Genomic DNA, 27,920 nt, shown 5'->3' on the forward strand with positions numbered 1-27,920 from the left:
GCAGTGAAAGCAAATGGAGCAGAAGTCCAGCTGCTTTTCCCTTAAGATTTTAAAATTATTAGATTCTAAACATTTCCACACTTTATAAGCAAGCTTCTAATGTTTGCTACATTTTCAGAGGTCATAGTCGTGGAGCTGCAACGTCCCTGCTTGTATTATTTGATTCCTCTCCTTGGTCAATAAGCGTATTGATCGCAGACTGAAATCTACCGGCTGCCATAACGTTACTGTCGCAAAGCCCGACTGTCGTGAACGCTGGCCGCCCACTGAAGATGGCGGCGGAGCTGCATCCGCGGAGCGGAAAGCTGATCGGCCTGTCCAACTCGAACCGAACCGCCCGGCGCAACCAGCCAGTCCAGGAGTTCAACCACGGACTGGTGCTCAGCAAGGAGCCGCTCAGGGACCGGGATGTCTTCACCGTCCGCATTGACAAGAAGGTAAACAACAGCAGGCCCGTTTTGCTGCTGCTTCTCCCGAGCGGCTGTGAGAGCAGCGGGACTGCGGGAGCTGGAGGGACGAGCCGGGGGTCTGTGTCTGTCCGCAGTGAGGGGCTGTTGCTACCCAGGGCGGCTCACACGCCTTGACAGCAATCCTTCGCAATTTTTCAGGCCTGTGTTAAATACAGTGTCAAAGCCTTAGCAGGGGGTGCAGGGGCTTAATAAACACCTTCCTGCGGGTAGTGTGGTAAACGGATCACTTAGCGAACCATAACTCGCCTGTGTTGCCTTGGTACCATCAGTTAGCTATGCTAATGAGCCGCTAGCAGCAAAGGGGCAGGCTGGCCGGTGCTAGCCTGTCTGCAAGGTGCTACTGGGGCTTTGTCGTGTGTTGACAAGGGCATGGACTTGCTTTTTGTGTGACAAGAGCCCAATTATGCTAAATTCAGCCCAGTAGGGTTTTGTTTTGAAGCAGTGTTCGGTAGCTGTCTGGCTGTATGTCAGTGTCTCCCGGTGGCTAATAATACTGCAGTGCTCAGAGCACACCGGACCACCAGAGTGACTCAGGCTGTGTTTGAACACAATTGAGGCTCACTGTTACCACTGTCATTAATAGTATGAAAAGTTTGAATACTAAAGAACTGAGCTGCATCTCATTGTCAGCCTTCGTAAACAATCACAGACACCTAGTATTTTCAGAGCCTACGTCCACTGTCCAGACAGCCCTGCTAGTGTAATACAAGAGTGTGACCGCTCCATTTATTACCATCACTTACTGTGTGTAAACCTGCTCTCTGTTTCATTGCTTGGGAGTTTGCTTTCATTCCACCTATTTGACATTTCATAACACTTTAACAACAGACTGTTTGATTTGTCCAAATCAAGTTATTATGGCTGTGATCCATTGGAAGTCTGTATTTTACTATTTAAATCCATTGATGAGTTTTGTACCAGTTTTAAGTTGTCTTCCTTCAGGTACTCAGCGAAACCTTACAGAGGTAGAGAGATGTCTCATTCTTTATACCACTTTTTTTCTGTTAGAACAGTAAGAATATTTCACAGTGAAAAATGTTATAAGTGGATATTTCACTGAAAAATGTAAAACTTCCCACATGACTAGAAGATGCAAAGAAATTAGCATTAATGTAATTAGCAGCTTGATTGTTTGCTGGATTTTAATGTTAAGTATTATGAAAAAGCATATTACAGCAATTAAATGGCTTGTGGCAACCCAGTCCTGTCGATATCGCATCAGTGCATGTGCGCAGAGGTCAGTTATACGGCTGTTATCAGCACACCAAAGCTTGTCCGTTGTAGTGGCTTCAGCTTCTGTCGTGTGCCACCCAACTGGGCTTGTTGACATCATGGCAACTCTCGAGCCGGTGCCGATGCCAACTGGGCCACGCTCACACTTTAGCTGATGATCCAGCCAAGATGCATCGAGAGGTTTTTTTTAGGAAGTGTGAGGCAGAAGCTGAGCTGCACATGTTCCAGTAAAGCTAAACATGTGGCTTAAGAGCACCTGCTGAATGTAAATGATAATACATCCGTTATGGCGCTCTAAGCCTTGTCATGACACGCATTGCTTGTCTGGAAATCAATACTCTTCCATCACGGAGGAGAGCACCCACTGGCATGACTGCAAATCCTGGCTACTGACGTCCACTAAGCTACAGAGGAAGTTGGAAAATGACCAGAAGACAAGAGCCAGACATACGGTTCACCATGAGTAGGGCACTGTGAGTGGTTTAGGGTTTCCATTTAAATCTGTAGAGATGAGACTGTGGTTGATGCAGCAGAAAGATCAGCTTTGTTGTGTTTTGCATGAAAATGTTGCTTTAAAATGGAAATGCATTTTGCACAATATTCATAGAAATATGGGGAAAATTTGACTAGTGTTGCTTTATTGTCTTACATCATGTCAAATTCATTCTAGTTCAGGAGCCACATTCAGCTCAATTTGATCTCAAGTGTTCCAGACCAGTAAAATAACCTGTAAATATCCACAAGTCCAAATGTTTCCTTTGTTTTAGTGCAAAAAAGTACATTCTGAAAATGTTCACTTTTAAGAAATTATCTTTCTATAAAACATCATTAACAACTTGACATTTCTTAAGAAAAATAAGTTCAGTTTCAGCATTATTACGCCTCCGTTTATCATTTACACATTACAACTCCCAGATCACAGAGGATCTACAAAGGAACACAACATTTAGTCACTGGTATCTGGAACTGAATGATATAGTATTTTACTTTATGATCAATAAGACAAAAACAAGGCAAAATATTACAAAAATAAGATGCAATGTGACAAAAAAGAGACACAAAATGACAAAAGCAAATTAGACAAGCGACACAAAACGAAGCAAAAAAAGAGACAAAACATTTACAGTGACAAAAAAATGGACAGATATCAAGAATGAGACAAAAAATGATAAAAGTGAGGGACAAAATGACAAAAAATGATACACAAAACAAAGAAAAACACAAAATAAGACAAAAAAGACAAGAAAGGCAAGAAGGAAACAAAATTACAAAAACATGAGACAAACAACAAAAGTGAGACAAAAAAACAAGACAAAACAACTTGTCATGGTCTACAAATTATTTTAAATTTATAGGCTTACAAATGTTTCAATTTGAAGTAAATGTCTGGTTTGTAATTTCTACACTTTGAGGTCCGGATTGGACCCTCTGGAAGGCTGCTTTTGGCCTCTAGGCCACATGTTTGACACAGTGTTTTTGCATACAATTAATTTGTCAAAAAAGAAACAAAACACACAATAAATGCTTGAATATTAATTAGGGGTTACTTTACTCAAGCATGAAATACATTTTAGTTTCTCAAATGATCAGAAATGACTGAAAAATGCGTAGATTTCTGTCAGAGCCAGCTCATTGGCATTACTGTATGTGGACTGATTGTGCTTATTGCCGTGTTTAGTCGCCCCTTAAAGTTCCATTCTGAGCAGGAAAAGCCCTGGTCAGGAGCTCAGCTGTTTCTTTTATGACGTTTCCTCTGCTTTGTGTAGTCTCGCCAATGCTTCTCACGACTTTCCAATTTATTATGCAATTAATTTTTCATTATTTTAAAAGCTGCCCTGTGATCCCTCTCGGCATGTATCGTCGTATGCTCTAGCTGCTGGTAGACAGACAGAGAGAGACTGAGAGGCAGACGCCCACGGGGTGCTGTTACGTAAGTGGGCGAGTGAGGGAAGATGTCTGTCTGCTCCGTACAGCGACCCGGTCAGGCTGAGCTACTGCTAAATCTGTTAACCCAGATACCCAGGCTGTCGTAGCACACTGCCTTACATAGCACCTGCCACTAGAACAACAGGAAGAAGCTGAGGCGGAGGCAATATTGTAGAAATGATATTGATCCCAGAGAAAGTTTTCTTCAAGGTCAAGGTCGTTTTAAGAGCATGGATTTCTGCTAACTTAAACTGGAGTCCTAAAAGGGAGTCTGACCCTAAAGCTTGTCTAATTCCTTCATCCTAAGGAAAAAACGTTGTTTCTTGCTGGATGTCTTTCTGCTTGAGCAGTAGGTGGAGCGCAGCGAGCCAAGAGATCACTCCTCAGTGGGATGACACAGGTTCATGGCCCTGCTGCAAGCATCTGCTGTATTGAAGTGTCTTGAAACATGGCTCTGAATCTCCACCGGCTTCACTGACTCTGTAGCTGACACAGCAGTATCTCATTTACATCAAAAGGGAAAAAATAGAATTTACCCCAGGAGATCAATAAAGTATTGCATTGTATCAGCTTATGGTGACCGTTGTGTTTCTGCGAGGAAATGGATATCTTAGGCTGCTTGTTAGGTGATGAGTCCTGCACAGACACAAGGGGGTTTGTGATAAAACAGTAGGGTGACAGAGGAAACTGGCTGTTGAATTTTTAGTGGAAGGTAAGATCATCATCACACCACATAGCCCACAAACACGAGTGTAGCCACTGAGGCTGGGCCAGTTTGTGTGATGCGCTCAACAAAAGAATCCACTGAGATTTCCAAATAATAAATTTAACCTTTTATCTAAGAAAAAAGATAATCAAGTCACAATAACGTGCACAAAGTCATAATCAAAGCAACTGAAGAAAAATAGCGGTCAACAAAAAATATGGCGACCCAGCTAAGCCCGTCTCAAACGATGAAAAAAGTCAAGACAAGTAAACAGGTGAATATAATTGCTTCATTATCCTCGCCCATATGCATGCGACCCGCAAACAATCTAGTCACCATAATCACAAAGTAATACTGTAACCAAACAACAACAATTAATATCCCCTTTGACCATACTATAAAACAAGTATTCATTTATGGCTCCTGTAACTGGCGTTCAAAAGTTTGTGGCCTCCCAGACAATTTCATGTTTTCCATAAAAACTCACACTTTCATGTGCTAACATAATTCCACAAGGGTTTTCTAATCATCAATTAGCCTTTCACCACCGTTAGCTAACACAATGTAGCATTAGAACACAGGAGTGATGGTTGCTGGAAATGTTCCTCTGTACCCCTATGGAGATATTCCATTAAAACCATCTGTTTCTAGCTAGAACAGTCATTTACCACATTAACAATGTCTGGACTGGATTTTTGATTAATATTATCTTCATTGAAAAACTGCCTGTCTTGCAAAAATTTCAGAGTGACCCCAAACATTTGGGTAGTGTAGACGTTCGTGTTTTCTAGCAAGGCAGAGTAAAATTTGCTGACATTTTTCATATCATTTTGTAGTGCAGGAATCCTGCCTCAGTAGGAATAAAGAGAGCCTTCACAAAAAACCCCTACATTTAGTCTTTTTAGGAGGTACAATATTACAGAGCTGTTTTGTCAGCGTGAAGGGAACCTACACAACACTAGGCAGCTGGTTATAATGCTGTTGCTCACCAGTGTGTAGACATTGGCGTTAGTTCAGAGAGAATTCGGGAAATATGTTGCAGCGCCATCTCAGATTTTAGTTACAATTTTGCATGGCTCAGTGGGTAGAGTGGCCGTCTTGTAACTGGAAGGTTGCCGGTCCTCGGCCCGTCGAGCTCATGTCGAGGTGTCCCTGAGCAAGACACCTAACCCCTAATTGCTCCTGGTGTGTCGTGGTTAGCGCCTTGCATGGCAGCTTCCACCATCAGTGTGTGAATGAGTTAACGTGACGTATCATGTAAAGCGCTTTGAATAAAAGCGCTATATAAATACAATACCATTTACCATTTACCATTTAATTGGGTCCCAAAATGGAATTTTGTGAAACATCTCTGTGAAATTTTGGAAAATGTATCCATTTTCACTAACAAAAATACAGTCTTCAGTTGACATTTTGGCAACTTTTGACACCTCTAATATAAATAGAATTTGATTTGTAGCAACTTTGGCTAGCCAAGTTTAAATTTTTTGCTATTTTGACAGTCTGAAACCATTTGTAGGACCACAAAAGCAGGTTTGCATAGGGGTCAGTTTATTTTCACGTAGATGGGCAAAGTTCCAAGTTGCCGCCATGTTGTCTTCATGTTGAAATGAAAGACCATATTATGTTTATGTTGGCTCATTGAATGTTCATATATTTGAAATGAGCACTGATAATAATTCAATACGCGTAACGATATTCGTCATGTTTATTAAAACGCATCATGGACAACGCTATAATAACACAAGTGAAACAGGATATTGAGGCTGTGCTAAAAGCTACAAAAAACAATGAAAAAGAGTCATCATTCCTAAATGGATTTACATTTATTAAGTAGTTGGAGCTGGGACAGATGAGAGAACATGTACTATTGGCACCAAACAGATATCATCAAATGTAGGCCTCTTAAACGACACAGCTGACCCACAGGAGTGTATAAACTTTACCCTCCCGTCCCGCTCCTCTACATCCTTGTCAGTGGTGAATGCCAGCCACCATTTACTGTCACACACACACAAACTGTATCGCTCAAGTAGCCTCCATCTAATGATATCTGTTGGGCTCCAGTAGCGCATTGAAATGGCTTTTGAGAATTTCCTTTCTGCCAATAAATGAAATGCACAGAGCTTAGTTTTGGTTCCCAAAGAACAAATGAGCAAACTCTGAACAATATCTGAGATGGTAGAGCGACACCACTATCTGAAATAACAGACTCACCCATAGTTTAATCAGTTGATTGTGATGTCAGCAGAATGTAATACGCTGAACCTTACCTTGTGCTTTATCTATATATAGAACAGGATGTGTACACAACTGCCTTTCTGCATGAATAGGTATTCAACGTCCTATTTTAGATGTGTTTTTTACAGTAGTGTTTGGCACAGCATTAGTGCTTTATTCTTTAAGGAGTGGCACTAAAAAGAAAGTAATTTTTCAAAGGGAACTTTAAGTTTATTTCGATTCCTGCACACTGCTAAACATGCTGTCTGCTGCTGCGATAGCTGCAACACTATTCGTACATTTTGCTGTGTGTTCACCCTGTCCTGCTTTGTTTTCAAAGGAGTGCTCCCTGAGCTACGTTCTTCACTGACAGAATGACTAAAAATAACAAGATGGATCATACAACAAGACACCCTTTGTTTTCCATAGATATCGACTCGCAGTTTTTAGCACAACACAGCTTTGCCACACGGAGTCTTTTTATGATGAGAGTAACTGCTACTGGCAGCTGTTTTGTTGCTACTTTTTCCTTCTAGATACATTGTTGTTGCCGGACACAGCTCACAACTCTGCTAACTTGCGAAGGACCATGTTGTGTCGCTGTTTTTAAAATGACTTTTTTTCCTTAATAAATGGTTAGGTGTAGCCATAAACCTTCCCTGTTTCGCTTCAGGTGAACTCGTGGAGCGGCTCCATTGAAATTGGCGTGACGGCACTGGACCCCGCAGCGCTGGACTTCCCCAGCAGCGCCACAGGCCTTAAGGGCGGCTCCTGGATTGTATCGGGCTGCTCGGTGCTCCGCGATGGCCGCTCCGTCCTGGAGGAGTACGGCCGCGACCTCGACCAGCTAGCTGAGGGCGACCGTGTCGGCATTCAGCGCAGTTCCCATGGAGAGCTCCACCTCTGGGTTAACGGGCAGGACTGTGGTGCGGCTGCCAGCGGCTTGCCGCCCAAGCTGTGGGCAGTTGTGGATTTGTATGGCAAATGCACTCAAGTAACAGTGGTGAGTTGTGAGCCGCCACCGCCCTCCGCAGAGAGAGAGCGAGAGACAATAGAGCGGGACGAGGAGGAGGAAGATGAGGACGAAGAGGAGGAAGAAGTGGTAGTGTGCGGGGGTCGTGAGGACGTGGGGATTGCGGCACTGATGAATGTGGCAGCAATGAATGGAATGATGAACGGAGATGAAGGTAGGGAGCCTTTTTATCCATGTGGTTCCTTTCTTACTACATATGCTGGATTGTTTTCATCAGTTATATCTCCTTTTGTCTTCCCTCTGCCAGTGCCTGAGCTTAGCTGCAGTCACAGCAGACCGGACAAGTTCCCCAACAACCTGGAGCCTGACACTGGTAAGGAAATCTTCTTCAGACCACACACTTCGCCACATGACCGACACTTACAGCTGTTATCTTCCTGTCTCTCTTCAGTTTTGACAGAACACCAGCTTTTTGACGTGTTCAACAACGCAATAGTTTCCTTTTATCGTTCTGAAGATGAGGGCGGAGGGGAAGATGGTGGAGGTGGGGGTGGAGGAGGCAGTGGCGGAGGGGGAAATGCATTACCTGACTCCTCCTCCAGAAATGAGAGGGGGAGCAGCAGCGGAGGAGGCGCAGTTAACAGTGACAGTGGATCTGGGACAACAGGAGGCGGAGGAGGTAACGGTGGTGGAGACGGTGGAAATGCTAATAACGGCCCTGCTGGTAATGGAGGGGCACTGCCAGGAGCTTTGACAGGTGGGATGACCACCAATGATGCGCTGCTGTTCCATGAGAAGTGTGGCACTCTGATCAAACTGAGCAACAACAACAAGACGGCGGAGCGAAGGAGACCGCTGGATGAGTTTAACAACGGAGTAGTGATGACCAACCGGCCGCTCCGACACAATGAGATGTTTGAGGTATTCACAGTCACACAGCTCAATGCTGGGATGATGGTTTACAAGGGAATAATTAAATGCTTCACTGGAAAAAATGCTCCTCTCAAAACAAGAAAAAAAACTTATGTCAAAGAACTTTTACCTTAAAATCAGTGAGAAAAAAAAATCTGCCATTAGAACAAGTGAAAAATGGCTTGGTAAGATTTCTTGAAATAAAATATGATATTTAGAATATTGAGATCTTAAAATTATCTGGGAAAACTTACTTTAAGCTACATTTTATGAGGATTGTCAAGCTTAGGTGTATTAACATTCCTGTTGTCCTCATTTTTGGCACCAAAAAATACTGTTCCTATGTCTGAAAAAAATCTCAAAATTCAGCAAAAAATACCTCAAATTTATGAAAATTTGCAAAATCTTCAGGAAGAAAATTCCTTAAAAGTTTCCCTGAAAGTTTTATTTTTTTAAAAATATCCCAAATTTGGGAAAATGTCTAAAGTGATTACATACACCCCCTGTCAAAAGTTTTAGGACACTTTCTCATTCAAATAAAGTAGAACCTGTCCTACAACTTTTAACAGGGGGTGTATCTACCAAATTTGGTACACATATGCAGCACATCAGGCTGAACAAAAAAGTCAGTGACAGCCACATTCCAAACCCAACAGGAAGTGAGCTATTTTGCGTTGAATGTCAGATTTTGCCCATTTTTCATTTTTTTCTAGAGCGGACTCCTCCTAGGGAGAAACTCCAATTCACCTCAAATTCGGCCAGTATATACAGGAGGCCTTAATGATCCAAAGTTATTAAAATCTTTTTCCAAAGTCAAAGGGCGTGTCCGTGGCGGCCTCTGGAATTTTGATCCTTCGCCATGAAATTTTAAATGCTGTGTAAATGCCCTGAACATGCTCCAATCTGCCTGAAACTTTACATGTATGATCAGAGTCCTGCCCTGATCACATCCATATGATGAAATACACCCCCTGTCAAAAGTTATAGGACAGGTTCTACTTTATTTGAATGAGACAGTGTCCTAAAACTTTTGACAGCCGGTGTATATATCAGTAAAAATTCTAATATTTTCTTTAAGAACATTCAGAAAAATGTGTTTTTTTCCCCCGAATGTTCTTAAAGAAACCTTTTTTTCTTAACATATCTTTTTTCCTCCAAAAAGTGTTCAAAATTTTCCAAAAAAAAAATTAGAACGTGGAAGTTTTCACTGTGAATATATATATATATTTTCCACATTTTTAAACTTTAAACTGGGTCAATTTGACCTGCAGGACGACATGAGGATTAAACCTAGTCAAACTGAACTCAAAACAAGATGATTTAAAGATTGTTTGACTTAACAAGATATTTAAGATGCATTGTCTTAAAACAAGTCCCTCTATCTTGCTGAAATGCCACTTGTTAAGATAATTTATCTTAAATCAAATGGGATGAGACATTTTGACTAAAACTAAGACCAACAGATTTGGTAAGATTTAGAGTTTTTGCAGTGTTGTCAGCATCAGAAGAGATCAAATTTGTTTCTTCTGTATAATCAGATTCGGATCGATAAGCTTGTCGACAAATGGTCGGGCTCAATAGAGATCGGCGTGACCACACACAACCCTAACAACCTGGATTATCCTGCAACTATGACTAATCTGCGCTCAGGTAACGTACACCGAATGACACAGAGATCCGTGATGATTCTGTGAAGATTCTCGTTGTTCTCATTGTAAAATTTCATTTTCTTTCACTTTTTCATTAGGTACAATCATGATGAGTGGCTGTGGGATATTAACTAACGGGAAAGGAACCCGCAGGGAATACTGTGAATTCAGCCTTGATGAACTTCAGGTTTGTGGTAACACGTGAAGACTCACACCTACACATACAACATTTCATTTTGTCTTGAATCGTGCACGTAAACCTGTCTTTTCGTTCTCCATTATCTATGCTCATCCACTTTAAGGAGGGAGATCACATAGGGTTGATGCGCAAAGCCAGTGGAGCGCTCCATTTCTACATCAATGGCATCGATCAAGGTGAGTCGCATCAAGACCCTTCATGAGGGAAAACGAAGCCCAGTTTCTGGCTGTGAGTGTGCTGCTACAGTGGCAATATGGTGATTGTGACTGTTTGATCGAGAAACCAATCAGCACGGGGAATGATTGGACCAAGTGAAAAATAAACATTTTTTTGTTTTTGGGCCGTCGGTATACCATTTTAGTGTTTCGCTGTGATCACATGATGTTTCAATTATTCATTGTTAGCTTACTTACTGTTAGCATGCTAGAATAAATGACTTTGCAATTTCATGGCGACTTGCAACACCCCTAAAAGTGTGACCATTACCAATTTGTGACCATTATTTTCACTGGCAGTATTACCAGAAGTTGCTTCTGATGGTGGACCTGAGGCCACTGTAAATTAACCGCACCAGTTATCAGTCTAAAAGGGTCCTAGCTTCAACATCCCATCCATCCATCCATTATCTATACAGCGCTTAATCCTCATTAGGGGGCTGGAGTCTATCCAGGTCATCAGTCTGTCACAGGGCTACATATAGAGACAAATAATCACACTCACACCTACGGACAATTTAGAGTCACCACTTAACCTCAGCATATTATTGGACTGTGGGAGGAAGCCTGGAGAAAACCCCCGCATGCACAGTGAGAACAGCAAGCTCCATGTAGAAAGATCCTGAGAAAGTGGGGACACGAACCGGGGATCTTCTAACTACAAGGCGAAAGTGCTAACCACTAAGTCACTGTGCAGCCCACATCCCCTTGAGAGCATCATTGTATGTAAAGCTCCTGTCTAAAATGAGCACCACACCTGACCATTTTTCCTTGCAGATGCAGCAGTTAATTGCGCAAAGCTGGCCCAGGCAGCAAAGCTAGCTGCACTTTTAGGAGAAGTTGATAGAAAAAATTAGATGTCTAGACAGTTTGTGGAACCTGCTCAAACACAATATTAACTCACTAAATCACAACCTTCTGTCTTATGTCCCATAAAAGTTGAAATGAATAATTCCCTTCAGCATGAAATATGAACTATAAAGTTATTAAAAAAAACACAACCTGCAAGTCGTTCTTTAAGGTGTAACTGAAGATGTACTGCCTTTTAGTCTTACAATCAGCTCATAGAAGCACAAGTTGGAAAAGAAATACTGAGATGGACATAGAGTAAATGTGGTTTAAGTACCTCATCATCCACTCCTAAGTGCTCTGTGGTATTCTCAGGTGTTGCGGCAGCCCAGACCCCCGGTGTGGTCTATGGCGTGGTCGACCTCTACGGCATGGCCGTCAAAGTCACCATAGTCCACAACCACAACCACAGTGACCGCCTCAGACGCAACAACGCCATCATGAGGGCTCTATCCCCTGATGTTGGTCGACCCCGGCCAGCTCTCTCCCTCACTCCGGACACAGAGGGGCCTGACCGTCTGCTCTTTCACCCCAACTGTGGCCAGAAGGCCGCCATCATCAGTGACGGCAGGACGGCGCTGCGGCCACAGTGAGTCCGACTCCTCTCTGCTGTGATCTTTTTCCTTAACTTATTTACAAGCAGTCTCATTCTGTACATGCTTAATTTTGACTTATAATTCAGACCTAACGAGTTTATAGGATATTAGATTTTTTTAGTGTTGAATAATTGAAAACGTCTATAAAAGGTCTCTCGTGTGTGGTAGAGATAAAATGTGCTTGTTCCTATGATCTATGTGCCTGAAATAGGCAATGTAGGTGTGGAAAAAATGTTTGTAATCTATAGAAACCCTCTAATTGCAGTGTTTTACACACAAAGCTGTGATGCACTCATAAGTTACTACTGCTGTTTTTACAGTGCGACAGATGACTTCAACCATGGCGTGGTTCTGAGCAGCCGGCCGCTACGTTCCAACGAGGTGTTCCAGGTTCGCATAGACAAGATGGTGGACAAGTGGGCAGGTTCCATAGAAATTGGTGTCACAACGCACAACCCCGCCTACCTGCAGCTGCCCTCCACCATGACAAACTTGCGCTCAGGTGAAATAAAATAAAACCGATTTGTAAGTTTGATAATTTTCTTTGCAAGGATTCCTAATCCACAGTGGGGGATGTTTGTTGCAGGGACGTGGATGATGACGGGGAACGGTGTGATGCACAATGGCACAACAATACTGGATGAGTATGGACACAACCTGGACCGACTCAAAGTAAGAAGTATTTGCTTTTTGTTGCTTAGCTATCACTGTCCGCTTTGTGATATTATTTATTCATCATTTTCACTCTTGCCTGCAGGCAGGTGACACAGTCGGTGTGGTACGGAAAGAAGACGGCAGCCTCCATTTCTTTGTGAACGGTGTGGCGCAGGGCCCGGCAGCCTGGAACGTCCCCCCGAGTGTCTACGCCGTGGTCGACCTCTACGGCCAGGCGGCTCAGGCCACCATCATGGATGACATGGGTGAGAGAGGGAGGACAAACACGGCAGCAGTGAGGATGATAATATAACTAAACACACTCAACCTTTTCCCTCTTGTGCTTTTCTGTTTCTCAGTGGACCTTCCCCCTCTTCCAGAGGACAGCACAGAGGGCCCAACAGCCATTTCTCCTGGGAGCCCTTGCTCAATAGGGGGCACCACCACAACCACTGACCTGCGTTTTCACCAGCTACACGGCACCAATGCTGTCATCACCAACGGTGGACGCACGGCCCTGCGCCAGAACTGCCGCAGCGAGTTCAACGACGCTATTGTCATTTCCAACAGGTGAAACAAGTGGTGCTCAAGTTAACGAAACACAATAATTGACACACTAATTGTGGTTAGAAGCTCTCTTCACACTACGTTTGCTCTTTTCTGTCATGGATGGCATTGCTAATACAGTCTATCCAAGACGTCGGAAGAGGAACATTTCACACAATTATACTGTGTGTTTTCATGCATCAAAATCAGTCGCACATTTTAGTAAATGTGCAGGGTTTAGTGGTGAGTAGGTTTACAGCGAGCTTTCACATCGAGTTGGCCATCAGTGCTGCAGTTTTTACCTCATTTGTTGCCTAGATTGACAACAACCAACAGAGTGAAGGTTATTTTTAGATTTTGGTCATTCGGACTATGTTTTGAACCATTTTTGATCAGTAAATATGCAGTTATGATTCATACAGGGTAGGGTTGCATGATTATGTTGATAATCAGTTAATTGAATAGGCAGTCCCTCCAGGAATTCGCGATTTTGCGATTGCGCGAGTTCACGCAAAATCAACCAATCTCCGCGAATTTTGAGCGGCCTTGCAATTTTGTCCAATCACCGCAACTTTCCCGCAATTTTGGCCCGCCTCCTGTGAGTTCCACCAATCATAGTAGTCCCCAGCGCAAACCGGAATTGTCACCGAATTCACTTCCTTGTGAACACGTGTGTGCCAGGATGTGAAATTAACTTTTTAAGCCACTGATAGATATGTCCGAATATGATTCATTCAATAGTAAATTAGCATTTTGTGCGGCTAATCTATCAATCACGTCATGTTAAACCAGTATCTGGCTGCTGCTAATTTCCCACCGTGGTGTGCCAGCTTTTGTGGAAATGGGTTGGAACGCAAAATAATTAATTTCAGAATAAATATTGTCAATTACAGTGTTGAAACATGTTCTACAAGCTGGAAAAAAATGCAGCTTTTTAGCAATTGTCACTGTCTTCCGCAATTTCATCACAACAAATAAGCTTAAAACATCGCAACTTTTATCGCAATTTTTTAGAAAAGCTGCCGCGAATTCGGGCATTTTCGACCGCAACAATCACGAAAAACGCCCGCGAAATCCTGGAAGGACTGAACAGGGCACTCCTTTTACTTCCATGTTGTGCGACATTTGTACAAATCGAATGTACAAATCTCTGCATCAAAATAACAACTAAGTGTGTTTTTACGAACCCAGCCACATCCAAATGTTGTTATTACTAACATGGTTAAAAAAGCAATAGATATAAACAGGTATTCTATGGTCTTCTGTGAACTTGTAAACCCTTTGTTGTAGGTGCCTTCGGGATGGAGAGTTGTTTGAAATTGTTATCCAGAAGATGGTGGACCGCTGGTCAGGTTCAATAGAAGCAGGTGAGAAGATCCTCTTGTATTTCCCTTTAAATTCAGCTGCGTGTGTTTTCTCTCAGTCTGATATTGTGTGCTTACATTTATCTCTACAGCAGCATGTCAGACTTTTCATGCAAATGCATTTCATGTGTTATCACCACTCTGCTCTCCATCCTGTGTGTCTAGGAGTGACAGCCATCAGGCCAGAGGAGCTCGAGTTTCCAAACACTATGACTGATATTGACTACGACACCTGGATGCTGAGGTAGGAAGCTATGTGTGAAAATGATTCCACACCATGGAAATACTGCTGCTTAAGCTATTAAACATGGATTTTTATTTGCATAATACAAATTTTATTTATTGTCTGTGTGTCTGTCTGTTCACAACGTTACTCAAAAACGGATTTGAATGAAATTTTTAGAGAAGGCCAGAAATGACACAAGGACCAAGGGATTAGATTTTGGCAGTGATGCAGCTTATAGTCTGGATCCATGGATTTTAAAAGGTTTCTGTATCACTGTGAGATAGCGGCACAGCGTCACTGTAACTATGACTACAAGTGAACACTGTGTTCAAACAAATGGTTTAAAGATTTAATCCGTCGGAAATCATACAACTGAGCACCCTTGGCAGAGTGCTGTTCTCTCTGAGTGCTTTTCTTGTTATAATTATTCAATCAAGTGTTCCAGTATGAAAATGTCTGCTTCCCTTTATTCAGTTATTTATCTATTTTGAAACCAAATATAATACGGTGGTGGAACCTAGATTCAGACCTTTGTTTCTGTATGAAACATTTGGATAACAGATTGTTTAAATCCTCATCTCACAAAGGTTTTTTTTCTTTTGGTCTTCTTCCTTTTTTATAACCAGTGGAACAGCAATCATGCAAGATGGCAACACAATGCGCAACAACTATGGCTGTGATCTGGACTCGCTTACCACAGGCTCGCGAATCGGCATGATGCGCTCAGCCAGCGGTGACCTGCACTATTATATCAATGGCGTAGACCAAGGTGTTGCCTGCTCTGGTCTGCCACCAGGTAGAGAACTGTTCATAATCTAAGAGCTTGAGTTTGTGAATGACAGAATAACAGATGTGTGTATCTGCTTTTGTCTCTTTCAGAGGTGTATGCTGTTATCGACCTGTACGGTCAGTGTGTTCAGGTGTCCATCACCAGCTCCTCAGGTCCACTGGATAACAGTCTCTGCACCAGCAACATCACTGAGAAGAGCTTCCCCATCCACTCACCAGGTACACACCAGGGTCCTTATACGGGCCTGGAAAACCTGCTACAGCACAGAAAGTTTGTTTCAGACAATAAAGTTTTGAAACGGTAGAAACTGCCAAAATGATTGTCAGCTGAAATGCAGAAATGTGCTCTTTCAAAAGAAAAGGAATAAAGGCAAAACCATGAATCTTATCTCTACCTTTTTCTTTTTCTCTGTGCTTGTAGTAGCAGGTGTTGCCCATCGGCTCCACAGTAAACATGGTAAGAACGTGGTGCTGCTAGGTGAGGGTTGCCAGGCTGTCAGAGTTGGTGGTTACGCACACGGCATCGTGTTCAGCGCAAAGGAGCTCAAAGCAGATGAGCTGTTTGAGGTACGCAACGGCTCACAGCTACCAGTTCACCAGAAACTGCTCTTTAAATGGACATGCTACTTTGTAATATTAGAAGTAATGTGCCATTAATTTCTACATCTCTTGTATCAGCATATTGTAGGAATATAATGTCTTTAGTTAGAAATAATGTGGCCTGTGCTAGCCTTGTTACTTGTTTTCTTCTCTTTCCTGATTCCTCTCCCTCTTTTCTCTCTGCAGGTGAGGATTGATGAAGTGGATGAGCAGTGGTGCGGTTCGCTGCACATCGGTCTGACAACACTGGCACCTCCGGAGTTGCCGTCTTGCCCCCTGTCAGGTCTCTCCCCCTCCCTCCCACAGCTCCGCACCAAGGTCACCTGGCTGCTCTGCGGCTCCGAAGTCCGTCGCAACGGAGTGCTGCAGCGGCAGAACTATGGCTGCTCACTGGACCGGCTGATGGTGAGCCGCACTCCCTGCTCTCTGGGCTGTGAACCGAGCCCCAGAATACAATAAAACCACATCACTGCAGCTCTTGCAGCTCTTCCTGAACACATTTTAGCTTTTAAAACTATTTGAAATGCCGTGGATTACACAGTGACAGCTGTTTGAAGCTCAAATTAAAGACCCTAAAAGCCACTGTGATCACTGACCTGTTTTCTCAAAGTGCTGACTTGAGACTTACACTGGAAAAATGCCCCTCTCAAAACAAGAAAAAAATAACTTATTTCAAGGAACTTTTACTTTGAAATAAGTGTAAAAAATCTGCCAATAGAACAAGTGAAAAATGGCTTCATAAGATTTCTTGAAATAAGATCTGATATTTAGAATACTGAGATCTTAAAATGAGCTGCGAAGACTTATTTTCAGCTATATTTTACCAGGATTGTCGAGCTTAGGTGTCTTAACCCTCCTGTTGTCCTCATTTACGGCACCAAAAAATATTTAGCCTTGTCTGAAAAAAATCCAAAAATTCAGCAAAAAATTCCCCAAATATATAAAATTTTGCAAAATCTTTAGGAAGAAAATTCATTAAAAGTTTCCCTTTTATTTAAAAAAAATCCCCAAATTTGGCAAGAAATAACAATTTAATAAATGCATAAATAAAATTGCAAATATTTTCAAAAAATAAATAAAAATCTTCAAAAAAATCCTAACAATATGTAAAGTGATTACACATATATCAGTAAAACTTTAATATTTTCTTTAAGAAAATTTGGGAAAAAAATCAAACAAAATCCAGCAAATTTCGCAGGATTTTGGTTGATTTTTTTTTTTCTTCAAATACACTTGGTAAGATTTTGAGTTTTTGCAGTGAAAATCTCAGGATTTGCAAATCCTGAGATTTTCTTGGCTTCCCAGAGTAGGTTTGAACAATCTGTATTTACCTTTGTCACAAGCTGAAATTCAAAACTGTCAGTCACTGTATTGTTTTTTAGCTATACTTCACACTCAGCCTTTTATCTTTTTTGAGTCCATTATGATGTTAAACTGCCTTCACTTGACATTTATTTTTTTTTAATTTTTGAAGCATTTAGTAAAATGTCTTATTTTGAAAATCTGTATGCACTAGGAGCCATAGCAGTAATACTCACAATGTGGGCCTTAAACGCGTTAATATTTCCCAATATCTACCTGTTATCTTCATCTCAAGGTGAAGCAGATCTTAACAGCATTACCTCTGCACCAAATCTTTGCGTTAAAATGCAAACCCTATTTGATATTTAGAATATTTAGGAGCACCTGTCTTCCTTCACGCTAAGTAAAGGATAGACTCCAACACCCACGACCCTAGTGAGGATTAAGCGGTGTATAGATAATAGATGGATATTTAGGAGCTGTATCCTAGTCACGTCTTCTACTGCAATTTAAAATAAATTGGAATTAGATTATACTTGATTTCAATACTAACTGGAAAAGACTATTTCTTTTATGATATACAATGAAATGCAATTTATTTTCAAGCAAAACACAAATTAAAAGCCTTTAGTTGTCAGTCACCAGTCGCTTTTTGCAGTGAATAGATTATTCAATAAACCAACTCTGCAGCTGTTTAAAAATATTAACTTTTGAGCAAACTGTGGGTGGGAAAATGTTGCCTTTCTTCTTCCTGAACACATGCCTTGAAACATTAAGACGGAATTTACGTGTCCAGGTTGGGAACCGTGTGGGTGTAAAGAGGTGCAATGATGACACCATGCATATCTTCATTGACGGAGAGGACATGGGACCTGCTGCTACCGCCGTAGCCAAGGTGCGTACTCTCACACATCAGCAGGATACACGGCTGTGCACTTCTACGGTACCATTCAACACCTCCTTCTCGCTTGTTGCAGAATGTTTACGCAGTTTTGGACCTGTATGGACGCATTACAGCGGTGTCCATCGTCAGTTCCTCGCTGATGGAGGACATGGAGAGCGTCAAGGCGCCCTCGCTCTCCTCAGACAGCTGCAGTGAAGGAGAAGAGGACAGCACCCCTGTAAGAGAGGTAAGAGGCGGAATAGGTGAAGCGATTTATCCTGGTTCCATTAGTCAGCAGGATATCCGAATGCTACGTTTGCCGTGCACTGGAAAAAATGCCCCTCTCAAAACAAGAAAAAAAACTTAGTTCAAAGAACTTTTACCTTGAAATAAGTGAAAGAATCTGCCAATAGAACAAGTGAAAAATGGCTTGGTAAGATTTCTTGAAATAAGATATGATTATATAATATTGGGATTTTAAAATTAGCTGGGAAAACTTCTTTTAAGCTACATTTTACCAGGATTGTCAAGCTTAGGTGTCTTAACCTTCCTGTTGTCCTCATTTACGGCACCAAAAATTAGTGTTTCTTTGTCTGAATAAAATACAAAAATTCACCAAATTTATACAAATTTGCAAACAGAAAGAAAATTCCTTAAAAGTTTCCCTTAAAAGTTTTATTTAAGAAGAAATCCATAAATTTGGCAAGAAATAAAATTCTAAAAAACAAAATAAATCTTAAAATTGTACATATTCTCAAAAAAATGAATGTAAATCTTCAAAAAAAATCTTAAAAATATCTAAAGTGATTCTATATTTATCAGTACAACTTCTAATATTTTCTTTAAGAATATTCAGAAAAAAATCATCCAAAATCCAGCGAAATTTGCTGGATTTTGGATGATTTTTTTCTGAATATTCTTAAAGAAACATTTTTTTTTAACATTTATTGTTTCCACTAAAAACTGTTCAAAAATTTCCCAAAAAATTTTGAAAATGTGGAAGTTCTCACTGCGAAAATACATATTTTTTTCCCACATTTTTAAACTTTAAAATGAGTCAATTTGACCTGCAGGACGAGACGAGGATTAAAACAAGAAGATTTCAAGATTGTTTGACTTAACATATTTAAGACATAAGTCCTTGTATGTTGCTGAAATGTCTCTTGTTAAGTGAATTTATCTTAAATCAAATTTGATGAGACATTTTGACTGAAAATAAGAAAAATAGACTTGGGAAGATTTTGAATTTTTGCAGTGTGAGAATCACAATCTTCCACCTGTAGACATTTTATTTTTTTTTAGCAAACACTCAATCACTGCATCATTTTGAACTAAAACCCTTCATGCCACTATAGGTTGAGAGTGAGCCCTGTGCACTGGTGCCTACTGTAATGGCATTCCTGGAAAACCACGGCAAAAACATCCAGCTGTCCAACCAGAATCTGACAGCAGCCAGAGTGTCGAGCTACAACCAGGGCCTGCTGGTGACCGCCCAGCCGCTGGCTCGTCAGCAGCTGTTTCAGGTAACTTCACTCTAAGGTTTCATGTCTTTGTGTGCTGCAGGTAGCTGCTCAAGGCTCATTTTATTGTCCAGTTGTGTATATTTCTGCAAATTCACATTTAGAACTTTTAGGAAATGTTGTATGATAATTGGTGTTCCTCGGTACAAATTATTTTACGACAATATAAGACACCAAATGCGATAAGGTGTCATTTAGAATGTGGGACTGATCCAGTTTCAGATCGACCGCCTGAACCCGTCGTGGACGTCGTCGTTGTCGTTAGGGGTGATCGGCCACTCGCCCGACCGACTCAACTTCCCGTCCACGGCATGCTGTCTGAAACGCTCCGCCTGGCTGCTGCAGCGAGACTCCGTCTTCCACAACTCCCTAAAGGTGCACACTGGACCACACACCAGTCTGCCTGTCACACTGAAGCTTATTGATTCCTGTCTAGCACAACAAACAAACCCAGCATGTTCTCACTGACACAAGCCTCATTGGACGATTGATCTCCCCTCAATACTTCTTTCCCCACTATCTCCAAGCACCCACATCTTGTTTCACTTTGCTTTTATTTCATTTTTTCCTCTGTCCTCTTCAGATATGTGAGAACTACGGTCCTAACCTGGATACTTGTCCGGAGGGGACAGTGTTGGGTCTGCTGGTGGACGCTAACAGTTGTCTCCACCTCTATGTCAACGGCATGGATCAGGGCGTGGCGGCACAGGACATCCCTTCACCCTGCTACCCCTTCATTGACCTCTATGGCCAGTGTGAACAGGTACAGAAACACATGTATGAACATCTTCATTGTGTAGGAGTCATGAGTTGAATTTAAGCAGTGTGTGCACTACGGTTGTGTTGTTGAAGTTGCTTCTACATTACAAAACGGGCCTTCAGATGGAGCAGAAAACTCTGAATGAAGCTCATCAGTGGACCTTGAGCCAATGTTTTTTTGTCATACCCATTTAGATCTCATTCAGACTTCGAAACGGAGCTGTTAAAAGATGGAGAACACTGCACTAATGAATGTTGTGTCATAATGACAGGTTACCATAGTAACAAACAACGTGCCAGCGGTGGGAGGAGAGAGCGGTGAGACCCGCTGTCAGGGCGACATGGAGAAGGCAGACATGGTCGATGGTAAGAAGGAGACTGATGTTGTGTTGTCATGTGAGCAGCTGTGTTTATGTCTTCAGAGTCCTCATGGTGCCTCTGCTTTTAAATGCAGGAATCAAAGAGAGTGTGTGCTGGACCCCCCCTCCAGAGGTCAACCCCAACAAGACCTGTGAGTACCAGGCGCTGTGCTCTCGCTTCAAGGACCTGCTCACGTTACCAGGTAGGTCTTTACTTATCTGCTACTTTCAGCTTTTCAGCCACAAACGTCATCTCAAATCTAAATGCATCTCGATCACCTTTGTTTGAAGATGGTTACTTCAATGAAGATGCAAAGTACAACCTGTGCTACTGTGAGTCCTGCCACAAGCTTCGGGGTGACGAGGCTTATTATAAAAGAGGAGAGCCACCCCGCGACTATGCCCTGCCCTTTGGCTGGTGCCGCTTCGCCCTCAGGTGAGAGGACGGCCCTTCAGCCAACACATGACAGAACAGTGTTGAATCTAAACGGAGGTATAAAGAGGTACCACAGTGTCACCTGCAGGCATCTCAGTGTACTTCCACTCCTTACCCAAGAAAACTTTAATTGTGAACAGATGTCCACAAATACTGTCATAAAAACTTTATCAGTCCGTGAAATCGTTCTGCATTTATCACAGCCTTTGATACATATTTAGACTTAGAACAGATTGCCGCTGATACACTTCATTACTTTAGTTTCTGTGCTGCTGGAATCCTGTAAAAAGGCCCTACTGCTCCTGAGCATTAGCAGCGCTAGCAGCTACAGCTACTCTTTGCTGACTGGGGACATCACGATCATGGAGCATTTTTTAGCAGATCAGCATCAGAACAAACCTAAACCTGATTCTTTCCATTAATCTGTAATCAATAAGTGTGTGTCCTCTTTGTGCAGGATCAAGTCCCACTGTGAGGTCTCTAATGCATTGAAGAAGTGGCACATTGCGTACCACGGCACCAGTGTAGGAGCTCTGCGACGCACACTGGACCACAGCCAGCTCCTGCCTGGTAGAAAAACTGCGCTCTCTCTTTTTTTTTTTAAAGAACACATGCTGTGTTTAATGGGGATGTTTTTGTCTATTATGAGGCATGCTCACACATTTATCACACAGCTGTTCTCTGTACACTCATTACTGTTACTGTAAAATGCAATTAGGCTCGTTCTGTGGCTGCACTCATCTGTAGGACAGCACCGTCTGCTAAATGTGTGGAACTGACATGTTGCTGTTGTTGTTGCAGGGACGTCGTCAATCTTCTCCGTGTCGCCCGTGAAGGCAGAGGGGCCCAACGGCTACAGCGAGCCCGAGGAGAACAGTGCTCCCGGCAGAGAGGTTCCCAGAGTGCGGCTCTCCCCCACCATGCGTTACTCTGGGTTGGAGATCTTTGCTCCCAAAGTGCAGTAAGTCCACCCTGGTTCACTAAATGACTAAAATGCCCCTCTCAAAACAAGAAAAAAAAAATTATTTCAAGGAATTTTTACCTTGAAATAAGTGAAAAAATCTGCCAACAGAACAAGTGAAAAATGGTTTGGTCAGATTTCTTGAAATAAGATATATTTAGAATATTGAGATCTTAAAATTAGCTGGGAAAACTTATTTTCAGCTCTATTTTACCAGAATTGTCAAGCTTCGGTGTCTTAAAATAAGCCAAACATGCTTAATTAAGCAGTTTTTCACTCAAAAATAGATTTCTGCTTTCGTACAACCCTAATTCGAGATAGATTAAACCTGTTGAGTTTTCTTGTAAAATAGAACTCAAAGCAAGATAATTTCAAGATTGTTTGACTTAACAAGATATTTACGATGCATTGTTTTAACCTTCCTGTTGTCCTCATTTACGGGCACCAAAAAATAGTTTCCTTGTCTGAAAAAAATCCCAAAAAGCAAAAAATTTCTGAAAATTTAAAGGAAGAAGATTCCAACAATTCCTTAAAAGTTTTATTTTAAAAGAATCCCAAATTTGGCAAGAAAAATCTTGTAAATATTTTCAAAAAACGAGTAAAAATCTTCCCAAAAAATGTTCAAAAATTCAGCAAAAAATTCCCCAAACTTGTAAGGATTTGCAACATCTTCAGGATGAAAATGACTTAAGTTTCCCTTAAAAGTTTAAAAAAAAATCCCTAAATTTGGCAAGAAATAAAATAAATTGTAAATATTTTCAAAAAATGAGTAAAAGTCTTCCAAAAAAATCCTAAAACTATCTAAAGTGATTGCATATACAGTGAGACAAAACAGTATTTAGTCAGCCACCAATTGTGCAAGTTCTCCCACCTAAAATGATGACAGAGGTCTGTAATTCTCATCATAGGGACACTTCAACTGTGAGACAGAATATGGAAAAAAATCCAGGAAATCACATTGTAGGATTTTTAAAGAATTTATTTGTAAATTATGGTGGAAAATAAGTATTTGGTCACCTACAAACAAGCAAGATCTCTGGCTCTCACAGACCTGTAACTTCTTTAAGAAGCTCTTCTGTCCTCCACTCGTTACCTGTATTGATGGCACCTGTTTGAACTCGTTATCTGTATAACAGACACCTGTCCACAGCCTCTAACAGTCAGACTCCAAACTCCACCATGACCAAGACCAAAGAGCTGTCAAAGGACACCAGGAACAAAATTGTCTCAAATTGTTCCAGCGCAAAACCTCACGATACATGGCCCCATTCATTCTTTCCTAAACATGGATCAGTCGTCCTGTCCCCTTTGCAGAAAAACAGCCCCAAAGCATGATGTTTCCGCCCCCATGCTTCACAGTAGGTATGGTGTTCTTGGGATGCAACTCAGCATTCTTCTTCCTCCAAACTCAACGAGTTGAGTTGATACCAAAAAGTTCTATTTTGGTTTCATCTGACCACATGACATTCTCCCAATCCTCTTCTGGATCATCCATATGCTCTCTGACAAACTTCAGACGGGCCTGGACATGTGCTGGCTTAAGCAGGGGGACACGTCTGGCACTGCAGGATTTGATTCCCTGTCGGCGTAGTGTGTTACTGATGGTAGCCTTTGTTACTTTGGTCCCAGCTCTCTGCAGGTCATTCACCAGGTCCCTCCATGTAGTTCTGGGATTTTTGCTCACCGTTCTCATGATCATTTTGACCCCACAGGATGAGATGTTGTGTGGAGCCCCAGATTGAGGGAGATTATCAGTGGTCTTGTACGTCTTCCATTTTCTAATAATTGCTCCCACAGTTGATTTATTCACACCAAGCTGCTTGCCTGTTGTAGATTCACTCTTCCCAGCCTGGTGCAGGTCTACACTTTTGTTCTTGGTGTCCTTCCACACCTCTTTGGTCTTGGTCATGGTGGAGTTTGGAGTCTGACTGTTTGAGGCTGTGGACAGGTGTCTGTTATACAGATAACGAGTTCAAACAGGTGCCATCAATACAGCTAACGAGTGGAGGACAGAAGAGCTTCTTAAAGAAGTTACAGGTCTGTGAGAGCCAGAGATCTTGCTTGTTTGTAGGTGACCAAATACTTATTTTCCACCATAATTTACAAATCCTACAATGTGATTTCCTGGATTTTTTTTCCATATTCTGTCTCTTACAGTTGAAGTGTCCCCATGATGAAAATTACAGACCTCTGTCATCATTTTAAGTGGGAGAACTTGCACAATTGGTGGCTGACTAAATACTTTCTTGCCCCACTGTATATCAGCAAAATGTCTAATATTTTTTAAAAAAAAATCAACCAAAATCTAGAGAAATTTGCTGGATTTTGGTTCATTTTTATGTGAATGTTCTTAAACATTTTTCTTCCACCAAAAAAATGTTCAAACATTTCCCAAAAATGTTAAAATTATGGACATCAGAAGTTTCACTGTGCAGATACATAGTTTTTCTACATTTTCAAACTTTAAAACGGGTCAGTTTGACCCACAGGATGACATGAGGGTTAAAAAAAAAAGTCCCTCCATCTTGCTGAAATGTCACTTAAGTGAATTTATCTTTAATTGAGTGGGATGAGACATTTTGACTAAAAATAAGACGCATAGACTTGGTAAGATTTTGAGTTTTTGCAGGGCATGTACTCACTGTTGTTCTTGCTTTCTGTGCAGATTTCAGGACCCCCGTTCTCACCGCTCCCACCAGGCTCAGGTGGGATTCCAGGTGTGCGTGCGTCCGGGATCCTACAAGGTTGGACCTCAGACACTCGGCCACAGTGAAGCCCTGGATCCTCGCTTCAGCAACTCAGAGATCGAGTGGATCACTAAGGAGCAGGGCGGCACGCTCCTTTACGGACTGCTCATTCGGGTCGAATGAACGGAGCAACAAAGGAGGCACTCGGGTGGAAGTGGGGAGCGTTCACGCAGCACTCCTCGTACTTTTAATAAACTGACAACCAAATCCAACCCCTGCCTTGAGCGAGAGACTCCTCTGGAATCCAGCTGTTCCTACTGTCGATTGTTGACAATTCAGCATTTTTGATTTTTTTTTTTTTTTGTCGGTTTTTGGTTGTTTGCTCTCGGACTCTTTTCATGGCCGGGGGCTACGGCGGTTTCCAAGAACAGACACTGCCTGCACTTTATGTTTCGGACACTCGTGGGCGATTTTTAAACTAACTTCTCATCGACACGACATGTTTGTTCATTCGCTGAAGTTTTGGGTTTTTTTTTTCTTTTCTTTTGGTACAGTTTTGTTTTCATTCTTCCTCAGCACTTGTTTTCTTCCACTCATAAATAGCTACATTTTCTTTTTCAGCACTTATTTGAACACTTATCACCTTTGTTCTGGTCAGTGTTTCATTTTGGGAGGAGCCGTTTCCTGCCAATCTGCACGTTAACAAAAAAGAAGAGAAAAAAAAGACTGAAACATGGGTCAAAAAAAACAAGAGTGACAATGTTTTCACAAAAAAAAATATATGAAAAAACAGACACTTGAATCTGAGAATGAACCCAGGAGTGTCATGTGATTGTGACTTCTTTAGAAGGATTTCAAACTGGACGGGAAAAAGATGTTTACACATGTACCACTGTATGTTGCTGTCCTCTTCATGTCTCCACATTAGCAGTCTGGCTTTTTCATCAGTCATGTTTGCTTTTCTGCTCTGGCCCAGCATCATTTCTGACTCCTCATCAAATACAAAACACTCGCGTTCAAATGTGGAGAAAACTGGAGAAAGAAAATTGACTTCTGAAAGATCAAACTGCACCTTTTCAAAGTGAAAACAGTGCCAGATGATGAATGATTAACTATGTTCCAGCCTTACAACTTGTGTGCGCTACAAGTTATAGGATACATCACTGAATATGTTTTAGAAATATTCTGTATTTAGACATGGTGGGTGTGTCAAATACAAACCTACTGTTTCTGGCAAAGATTTAAAGGAGTTATCAGCTTATTTGCGACATTAAATGATTATCATTTCTCCATTTTTACCTCTGTACATTAAATATGAAGCTACAGCTAGCAGCGAGCTAGTCCCGTTCAATTCCCTCCCAGATGGTTCCCAAAGTCAAGTTTTTTTTTTAAACTGTCTGGGAAAAGCCACATAGAGGTGACACCCATGCCTTATATGAAGTGTTTTCAAACGATATTTTGTACTTTTACCTGGGAAAAGGATGAAACCTCGTGTTGAATGATGGGTATACGTCAGGTTAAGCACCTCCGCCGCGTGCAGCTACTTCCCGTTTCTATGGGAACCATCTGGAAATAGATGAGCAGGCGGCTAGCTTAGCATAAAGGCTGGATATGTGGAGAAATGGCTAGAAATAATTCACCTGTCAGCACCTCAAAAATACAAATCAGCGTGATGTTTACTCATCTTTGGATTTAAACGGCTCACCGGTTGAGTCCTGGCAATGGCTAAACGCTTTATTTTGACAAGAAATGGTGCAAAAATACTGTGATTAGCCCGTTTTACAGCTCTGTTTTTTAGCTTTAGAAGTGGTGGCAGTCCGTAAAGAACCGAGGCTTGCTGTAGCTTTAAACAGCGGTAACAGTCTAACTCCGACAGCCAAAAGGCCCCAAAACGAGCAGTTGTTTCAAAGGTGGATACATGAACTCGGTCTCACTCCTGTCATCGTTTACACCTCCACCCTGATCCATCCACCATTTACGCGGCAGGACTTCCAAGCGCAGCGTTCAGTTCAGTCACCGCATCACTCGACCTACTGGTGTTTACATGTGAATGTTTTTAATTAGGGCTCGGCAGTCAAATGTTTATACGAGGTTTTTTTTTTCTGATCCGAAACATCCACTTTGATTGTACGTGAGCAGCTTTACATCCGTCTCCATCCTGTTGCCAATCTGCTAAATCTCCTACAGATAATAAATTCTAATTTCAGAAGCTCAGTCACCTTCTACGAGCAGCTGTGGTAGGAGGAGATCGAAGGTGTTCGGCAAAGAAGAAAAAACTTCCGATGAAAAATGTGAAAAAAGTACTATTCTATGGGTTATTTACAGCCCAGTGCTGCTTTGTACAATTTAATTTGTATTTTCTTTTTTTTTTGTTTTCTGTATGTTGCGTTGTATAGGCTGTTACATAACAAATCATATCTTCCCGATTTATAAAAAATACAAATAAACTGACTGACAGTATGCACACAAGACAGCTGCAGTGGGTTTTCTTTGCTGAAAAGAACAAAAAAAAAAAAACACGCTGTGAAGAAAAGACCAAACCTGCTGGTGCTTTTGGTTCCTTTTTTTCAAATTTTATTTCGAGTAGGAAAAAAAAGTCTGGTCACTGACATGTTATTGCAGTGTTGCACACTTACTCAGTCACACCTTTTCCAAAATGCTGTGGACTAATTACTTATTAAGGCCAATAGTGGAATTTTTCATAGCTTTTTACAGAAATACTGGCTGCTTCCAGGGCAGCTCTGTCCTGCCATTTAGAAACAAACACACATGAAGTGATTTCAAAGATGCAGAGTTCGGAAGCTAAAACTAGACACACGACTAGTTTGCTGTCCCACAAACGTAATGATGCTAAAACTGTAGCCAAGTATGGTCACACACCACTGA

General features: G+C 41.7%; 1 protein-coding gene across 2 annotated transcripts; it reads left to right on the plus strand.

The window, feature by feature from the left end:
• Positions 1-114: 114 nt before the first annotated feature.
• On the plus strand, positions 115-27,503 carry neurl4 (neuralized E3 ubiquitin protein ligase 4). Of its 2 annotated transcripts, none has more exons than XM_022210213.2 (29): positions 115-437; positions 7,229-7,742; positions 7,836-7,901; positions 7,980-8,449; positions 9,979-10,090; positions 10,188-10,276; positions 10,392-10,464; positions 11,668-11,941; positions 12,269-12,450; positions 12,535-12,620; positions 12,706-12,868; positions 12,962-13,172; positions 14,439-14,515; positions 14,678-14,756; positions 15,365-15,534; positions 15,618-15,746; positions 15,952-16,094; positions 16,314-16,532; positions 18,226-18,324; positions 18,407-18,559; positions 19,668-19,835; positions 20,049-20,207; positions 20,416-20,595; positions 20,864-20,957; positions 21,046-21,153; positions 21,242-21,386; positions 21,844-21,956; positions 22,188-22,347; positions 25,013-27,503. In XM_022210213.2, exons 1-29 carry the CDS (start codon positions 273-275, stop codon positions 25,215-25,217), a joined length of 4,806 nt encoding a protein of 1,601 aa, XP_022065905.1. In that variant the 5' UTR covers positions 115-272; the 3' UTR covers positions 25,218-27,503. The 2 variants fall into 2 exon arrangements, with proteins under 2 accessions (XP_022065905.1, XP_022065904.1); XM_022210212.2 differs by having other exon boundaries at positions 116-437; positions 15,949-16,094.
• The last annotated feature ends 417 nt before the right edge of the window (positions 27,504-27,920 follow it).

The sequence above is a fragment of the Acanthochromis polyacanthus genome, chromosome 23 (assembly GCF_021347895.1).
Source record: "Acanthochromis polyacanthus isolate Apoly-LR-REF ecotype Palm Island chromosome 23, KAUST_Apoly_ChrSc, whole genome shotgun sequence".
Lineage (NCBI taxonomy): Eukaryota > Metazoa > Chordata > Actinopteri > Pomacentridae > Acanthochromis > Acanthochromis polyacanthus.